A 7954-nucleotide genomic window follows, 5' to 3' on the forward strand; every position below is an offset into this window, starting at 1 on the left:
ATTATTACCAAATAAAAATGTATTATTAATGTAAAATTTACTACACTGCCTATCAATCAACAATTTAAAACAACGAAAAAAAATATTATTTTATTATATTTTTTAGTCATCTTACCTTATTCATGGGTTTTTCATGGTGGTCGAATAATAAATCTTACACGTGGTGAATTTCTTTTCTGTTAAATATACTGTTCATGCAAAATTTTAAAAATGTAAAATAGTGAGTTTCAATTATTTTTGGATCTTCATAAATTGAAGCTGGGGTAGCATGGCATAGAATATGAAATGCTAGAAAAAGAGAGAGAGAGAGAGAGAGAGAGAAAGAGAGAGAGACACTCGGCGCATACTTCGCTGCTGACAAATCCACTCACTGCAAGAGAATTGCTGTGATCGATCCTTCATTCGTTTTTTTTTTTCACGCAATTTTTTTTCTTTCTATCCTCTTTTTTTTCATGATATTTTGGATCACGCAAAAGTGAAAGTTCTTCGGAGGTTGCTCATTCGTTTTCTCAGGAACAAAAATTACAAAACCGGCGTTCCCCAAAATTGCGTTCCTATAGAATAGCTTTAGCCGATTAGCCAAATTTCAACACCTCTTCTCTTGTTTTTCCGATCGAGTCTTTCTTCCGGTCAAACAGAGACTCTATTGATTGAAGAACAAATTCAATCACCGGAAGGTTTAATTTCCATCAAGGAAAGAAGCATTATGGGATCCACATGGATTGTGTTGTTCTGTTTTGCGTGGATTTTTGCGATGGCTTCTGCAGAAAGAAGCATTATGAAAATGGAGGGGGCATCGTTTAATGTTACCGAAAATCATGCAGAGAATTTTCTCATGAGAGCTGTTAATTTCTTGTGGCAATCTCAGGAGTCAGGGTATCGACACGTGTGGCCGGTAAGTATTTCTTGTTGAATTCTCCGTTTCGTATTTCATGAAGGCAAAGACAACGGGAATTGATTTTGTTTTATTTTGGATGGGGAAAGAGATAACTTCATTTGACCTCTGTAATCTGTTTACTTTGTCATTTTGTTAATTCACGTCTTTTGCGATTGCATCACATAAAGTTATCCTCAAGATTCTATATTATTTTAATAACTTAACATTCATATAACCAATCATATTTGAAATCAGTTATTGAAAAAATGGTTGTAAAGATAATTAGTTTTTATGCAGTAAAGCTATGGAGCAGAAAAGAAAATTTCGAAGTTAATTTAAAAATAACATGATTGAGATAAAAAATTTTGAAAAAAAAACCATAAATTAGAAATACGTAAATACAACAAAGCTTATATTAAAAAGGCTTTTAACAAATGTTCTGAAACACTTTTTTCAATAGTTGCTTCTCAGCAAAATGTCTGAAATTAATTTTTAAGTTATTCCAAGTACGACTTATGTAAGAGTAAGAATTTTTTGTGATGAACTAGTAATTTCATCATTTATCTGTTTTTTTCTTAAATAATTTTTAAACTGTTGAAACATTTATCATTTTCGTTACTATTTAACATGATTTCTCATATGTTAGTATTATTTAACTGGTTTTTGTTTTTTACTTTAATTATGAACAGTCTAAGAAAGAAATAATATTTTCATGATAAAATATGTGGTTTATTTGAGAAAAATTAAAAATCTAAATGAAAGCAAAGATAGAAGGCAATTTTTTCTTAGTTAAAGAAAAACAAATTGTAGCTGTGTTTACTTTTGTTCTTATTTTTCCCCTCTCGTGTAAAGGGCATGGAAAAGTTGGTGATTAAGGAATTGTTTGGTTTCTACTGGTGCTAGTTTTGAATGTTGTCTGTTGTGACTGTTAGAAATGATGGCATACCAAGGAAAGGGCAAACTTATGGTGCATCTTATTTTTGCAGGATTTGAAATTTGGATGGGAAATTGTTGTTGGTACTTTTGTTGGGTTTTGTGGTGCGGCTTTTGGAAGTGTAGGTGGTGTAGGTGGTGGTGGCATATTCGTCCCTATGCTCAGCCTAATCGTTGGATTTGATCCCAAATCAGCCACAGCTATTTCTAAATGTAAGATTATACACAAACCTGCTTTAAACTTGATTATGTGTTCTTTAGTTTTTTAGTTTTACGGTTTACTGAACATAAACTATTTGATTACACTCTTATACTTTTTATAAATAAATATTGTGTCTTTTAATCATACTTTTTATTTTTAACTATTCAAAGTCAGCTCTTAAGAACTCTAAAATCATAAAAGAACTAGCATAATATCCTCCAGCAGATATAATCCTACTATTGGTAGATGAATATAAAATATAAGAAAGAAAAAATATTGAAGTAAAGAAAACATTTACTTATGTCTTTTTCCCCCAAAATATCATCATATTTATCTTTGGTTTCTAAAAAATATTTGTTAATATTTTGGTTATTGTATTTTTTTATCAGTTATATGTGAAAACCAACGTTGATATTTCTATCCAACTTATATATTATAAAATATATGGATTTTCAATCATTATTTTAATTTAATTTCTGCGATATTTTTTCATATAATATAATACATAATTCCCTTTTTTTAATATTTTCAAACAGGCTAATTTAAAATAAATAAAATGTTATAGAGACTAAAGAAAAATAAATATTTTACAAAAACTAAAATAAAATACAAGAATTGAAACTAAACAGCGGAAATTTTTACAAAGATAAAAAAAAATCAAATAATACTGTTTTAGGGCTTAAATAAATTAAGACTATATTTCAAGGATTGAAGTTACATTTAATATTATAGAAAAAATGAAAATTTTAATTTTTTTAACTTTGAAAATCAATGATTTTTTCTCTTTTATTTCCCATTCTTCTTCGGCAAAGCAAAAAGGTTGTCTGATTAATCGTATCATTCTCTATTTTCTTTAGTTTATATTCAAACGCACTATATATGAAAGAGAAATAAAAAAACCTGCAACTTTCAAGAGTCCCACAACCTTTAGTCATGAGGCGTGTAATGTTTGTAACAGGTATGATCATGGGCGCAGCTGTCTCAACTGTTTACTACAACCTTAAGCTGAGGCATCCTACGTTGAATATGCCAATCATCGACTATGATTTGGCACTTCTCATTCAACCAATGCTCATGCTAGGCATCAGCATTGGAGTGGCCTTCAATGTTGTATTTCCTGATTGGATAGTGACAATATTGCTTATTGTTCTCTTCTTAGGTAACAATCATTGTAACTGCGATTTTACTTTGGCACTCATTTTTGTTACTCTAAATGATTTCATTGTCTTGCAGGCACCTCAACAAAAGCATTCCTTAAGGGGGTTGAAACCTGGAAAAAGGAAACCATAATGAAAAAGGTCTTGTTTAGCTTCATTTATATTTTCAGTGCATCTTTTAATGAAATTTTGCCATAACAACACAAGAGATCCTACTTGAATTAGATATAAGGTTTATCACACTGAAAACAAATCATACTTTATAATCTAGTTTGGTAAGGAAGAATGAAGTTTAAACTCATTTTCTTACATGGTATAATAATGTATTTTAAGGAGGTTTATTACGTTGATTATATTTATATATAAACGAGAAAAACTTGAAAGATAGAAATCAATAATTTAACGAGGAGACAGTAATGTTACTAACTTGGAGGAGTCTTTTAATACTGGCCATATAATTAACAAGAAGAAAGTACTGTTTTGGTATTTAAGCTGGAATTGATGGCTAACTGTCTGAAATTTTGTATCAATTTAGGAGGCTGCTAGGCGACAAGATTCAAACGGTGAGTTCAGAGACTATTCATTAACATACCCCTAATTATATTAAAGTTTACCGTAACAATTTATTTCTTATATCAGAGTACATGCAACTTTCATTTTCGTGTAGGTTCTGGGGCTGAAGTGGAATACAAGCCTATTCCAGGTGGACCAAATGGCGTCACTGTAAAGGACAGCAAGGAACATGAGGTCACTATTCTCTGCTCTAGTGGGTTCTTATGAACGGCAAGGTTTTCATTTTATACCTAATAATGTGGATTCTGCAGGTGACTATTATTGAAAATGTATACTGGAAGGAGTTTGGACTTCTTGTGTTTGTTTGGGTTGCATTCCTCGCACTACAGATTGTCAAGGTTGCTATTTCATATCTACTACCACAGAATAATTCATACTTTTACACCCTGCAACTTTTCTAACTCGAGACCAATATAATGTGCTATTGACAGGAAACCTATACGACTACTTGTTCAACATTGTATTGGGTACTGAACTTGTTACAGGTAATTCTGTTCAGGTGTTTCCTCCACAGCATTACTCTTATACAAGTCTGTTAAAAAAATGGTTCCAAATGTCTGTTACAATATCTTGAAACCTTTTAAAGCATGGCTTTTCCATGTTATGCAGGTTCCTGTCTCGGTTGGGGTAACTGCATATGAGGCAGCTGCCTTGTTCAGTGGACGCAGAGTAATAGCTTCCACGGGAGAAGAAGGGAAAGATTTCACCGTTCTCCAGCTAACTATCTATTGTGTCTTTGGCATACTAGCTGGCGTAGTTGGTGGCATGTTGGGACTAGGAGGAGGATTCGTTATGGGTCCACTTTTTCTGGAGCTGGGCGTCCCACCTCAGGTTAGTTTCAAAATAAACTTGGTATGTTTTGTTAGGCCTTGTTGGCGGTGGTAAAGTAAATTTAGATGGAACAATGTTTGTATGAGTAGGTGAGTATTGGAGATACTAAATATTAAAGCATTTCATTTCATAGTATATTAGGTAAGTAAAGCATTTCATGAAATATGTTTGTATGAGTAGGTGAGTATTGGAGATACTAAATATTAAAGCATTTCATTTCATAGTATAGTAGGTAAGTAAAGCATTTCATGAAATTTGATAGTATAATATATAACTGAATGAAAATCTTATTAGTTTCATAATTTTGGTTTTATAATTTTGAGTTAACTTTACCGTCTACTTCTTCTTAACAGTTCTTAGTTCTTAATAGTTAGAGATCTAAATTTAGAACATCTATATGCAAATATCACATAACATTTAATTGAACCCTTTATGATCCTTGGTGAGTGTAGAGTTGAGTTCTGTTACTGAAAGGATTCAACATCTTGTGTGCAGGTGTCAAGTGCCACAGCCACATTTGCCATGACCTTTTCCTCATCTATGTCAGTCATAGAATACTACTTGTTGAAACGTTTTCCAGTTCCTTACGGTTAGTGCCCGAGTGAAAAATGGCATGGGAAAGTGATATGATGCAATTACTCAATTAATTACACTATGGCCTCTGGTTAACCTGTGTTTTGTTAAATGTTGCACAGCTGTGTACTTCACCCTTGTGGCTGTTATTGCTGCCTTCGTTGGACAGCACATTGTGAGAAAACTGATAATCGTATTGGGGAGAGCATCTCTTATTATCTTTATTCTAGCCTCTACGATATTTGCCAGTGCAGTCTCATTAGGTTAGCATCGCATGCAATTCTCTTGGATTTTGTCAAAACTTACTCTGATATGATATGCATGTGCTTATGAATTTTCAAATGTTTTTGGCTCGAATGTTAGGTGGAGTTGGCATTGTAAATATGGTACACAAGATACAAAATCATGAGTACATGGGATTTGATAATCTCTGCAAGTATGGATCATAGCACATTTTGGAATGTTATTGTGTCGTATTTGCATTATTGGTGAGACCAAATCTCAGCTTCAACTATTGCTCATGTGTCATTTAGGTTGGTTGTTGTGAAATAGTGATGGATTGGGGGATTCCGAATATTCATTTTGTTGATTTAGATTTTTTTTAATGATAACTATTATTTAATTAGAATCCACGTGGATCCTTATAAAAAAAACTACTTCACGTCAAACGAGTTCACTAATAAAGAATATAATATAATATTAATGAAAAATATAGAAATGCGGTAAATGATCAAATGTTGAAATCTAAAAAAAATCATTTACATCTTAAACATAAAATAATCAATATTTCTATTTTACATAAAAATTATTAAATATTAAAATACTAAAAAATAGAAACTATTTTAATTCACTAATAAAATTTTATAATAATAATTAATATTTAAAAATATTATCGATTTGAAAGCTATTCCATTATTCTGTCAATCGGTTTCAACTCATAAATTAATTTGATTAACATACTTTCACGTAGGGTTGATAATGTGGGTTGGTCTGCCCAGTAAAATACAGGTTGGATTAGCTGCACAAGGATAAGAGGTAATATGTGGGTCTGCGGGCAAATCGGCATAAGAATTTATTTTTTTTTCAAAATGACTGCAAATCTTACTTTACAAATTAATATTGTAAGGTTGAGTTAGACTTGATGTTCATTTTTTCAAATAACATCAAAGTCATTATGAGCTTATTCTAATAAAAGTTGTTGGACTTATCCAATCACTCCATATCATACTCCTATCAAATCATTTATAAATATTTAGTCATACACAAGAGATAGAACTAAGTCATCAAGGTGTAATAAAGGAAAATTCATTTCATCTCAAAATAAAATCCTTCGATGTCTTAATTCATAATTTTCTTTTATGTCAAGTTTCTTATAAACTAAGTAAAATAATGTATAAGGGAAAGTTAAAGTTGAAAACATTTGTGAATTTAGGAATATAGTATATTGAGGAATTCGCATATTAGTTTTTTTTTTAATTTAAGTAGATTCTATTAAACTGTTTTATTAAACTGTTTGAATACGATGTATTTTACTCCACTTAATAATAAAATGAAACGTGGCATTCTTATCATCTTAACTATGTCCTAAATTCTTAATAGTAAGCTATAACGATGATTTTATTGAAAATATTGGACATGATTAAGTAAAAGATAAAAAAAAAAGTACAAATGTAATTATGATTTCCTTCTTAAACTTTTAAATGAGTTATGTGATGACTTTGTAATTAAAAATAGTTTTAGTAAGTAGATTGTGGGTTGGGTGAATTTTGACCAATTTAAAGTTTGTTTTAACTTATTTTTTTAATATTAAATTTGTGAATTGGCAACCGTGAAAATGGATTTTCGAAGTAATTTTTTTATGTATTTTTAGATGAGAATTGATAAATTTAGATGATAAATAAGATATTCACATGAAAGTAAAATATATTTATTGGATCTTATCCTTGTATAATTAAATGTCAACAAAATAAATTTAAAATAGTTATACAATTCAGTTGTTGGTATTGAACTTTATATATTTTATTAAATTAGGAGAAATAACATTCTTTGGATAATTTATATTTTTTTGTTAAATTTGTTATTAACCACTCAACTAGAAAGTGTGGACAAAAGATTAATTGAATCAAACAGTTCATTGCATCAAATTAGAAAGTGTGGACAAAGGATCTAATTCAATCAAATTGTTCATGATATGATATATTAAAAATTCATTTATAAATTTATTTTTTATTTTAATTTATATTTTTTAATTTTTTAAATTAAATTTCTCTTTTATTTATACAGATTTTAAAAATTAAAAAATCCAAATTTTAAATACGTGCACTACCAGAACCAGAGATCTCTTATCCACACGTTCGTCTCTTGCGTCACGTGATTCTATTCTCAAACTCCACTATTCTATTTTCTAAGTTTAAACTTTACTAAATTCTCACCTTTTTTTTTTCAAAAAAAAAAAACTTATTATCTACTGGTGCACAACATTTACTGCTTAATTTAATTTAATATTTATTTCATCATTTTAAATTTAATATTTCAACGTATCAATATTGCCGTATGATAATTTATTTTCTTTTTTATTTTTAAATATTTTTTTATATTATACTTTTTTTATTTTAAATTTATTATTCTTATTGTTTATTTTATCACTTTTAGCATAATATAATTCAAGATATTTTAACTATTACACAAATTAATACCGTAAAAATAAATTATTCATTTAAGTTAATATTCTTTATACTTCAATTTATTTAATTTTTTATCTAAATATCTAAAGATATAAAAAAAGAAAATTGATAGTATAAGACGCTG

The 7954-nt window shown here is 29.5% G+C and overlaps 1 protein-coding gene across 2 annotated transcripts; it reads left to right on the plus strand.

Moving 5' to 3' along the window:
• Nucleotides 1–210: 210 nt before the first annotated feature.
• On the plus strand, nt 211–6471 carry LOC137820977 (sulfite exporter TauE/SafE family protein 3). 2 transcript variants are annotated; one of them, XM_068625341.2, is made up of 13 exons: nt 211–895; nt 1864–2023; nt 2971–3171; nt 3246–3310; nt 3705–3732; nt 3837–3916; nt 3994–4080; nt 4174–4227; nt 4352–4573; nt 5069–5162; nt 5269–5409; nt 5510–5634; nt 6117–6471. In XM_068625341.2, exons 1-12 carry the CDS (start codon nt 707–709, stop codon nt 5593–5595), a joined length of 1407 nt encoding a protein of 468 aa, XP_068481442.1. In that variant the 5' UTR covers nt 211–706; the 3' UTR covers nt 5596–5634; nt 6117–6471. The 2 variants fall into 2 exon arrangements, with proteins under 2 accessions (XP_068481442.1, XP_068481441.1); XM_068625340.2 differs by lacking the exon at nt 6117–6471 and having other exon boundaries at nt 5510–5774.
• Nucleotides 6472–7954: the final 1483 nt, after the last annotated feature.

This window comes from Phaseolus vulgaris, chromosome 9, assembly GCF_051622355.1.
Source record: "Phaseolus vulgaris cultivar YP4 chromosome 9, ASM5162235v1, whole genome shotgun sequence".
Lineage (NCBI taxonomy): Eukaryota > Viridiplantae > Streptophyta > Magnoliopsida > Fabales > Fabaceae > Phaseolus > Phaseolus vulgaris.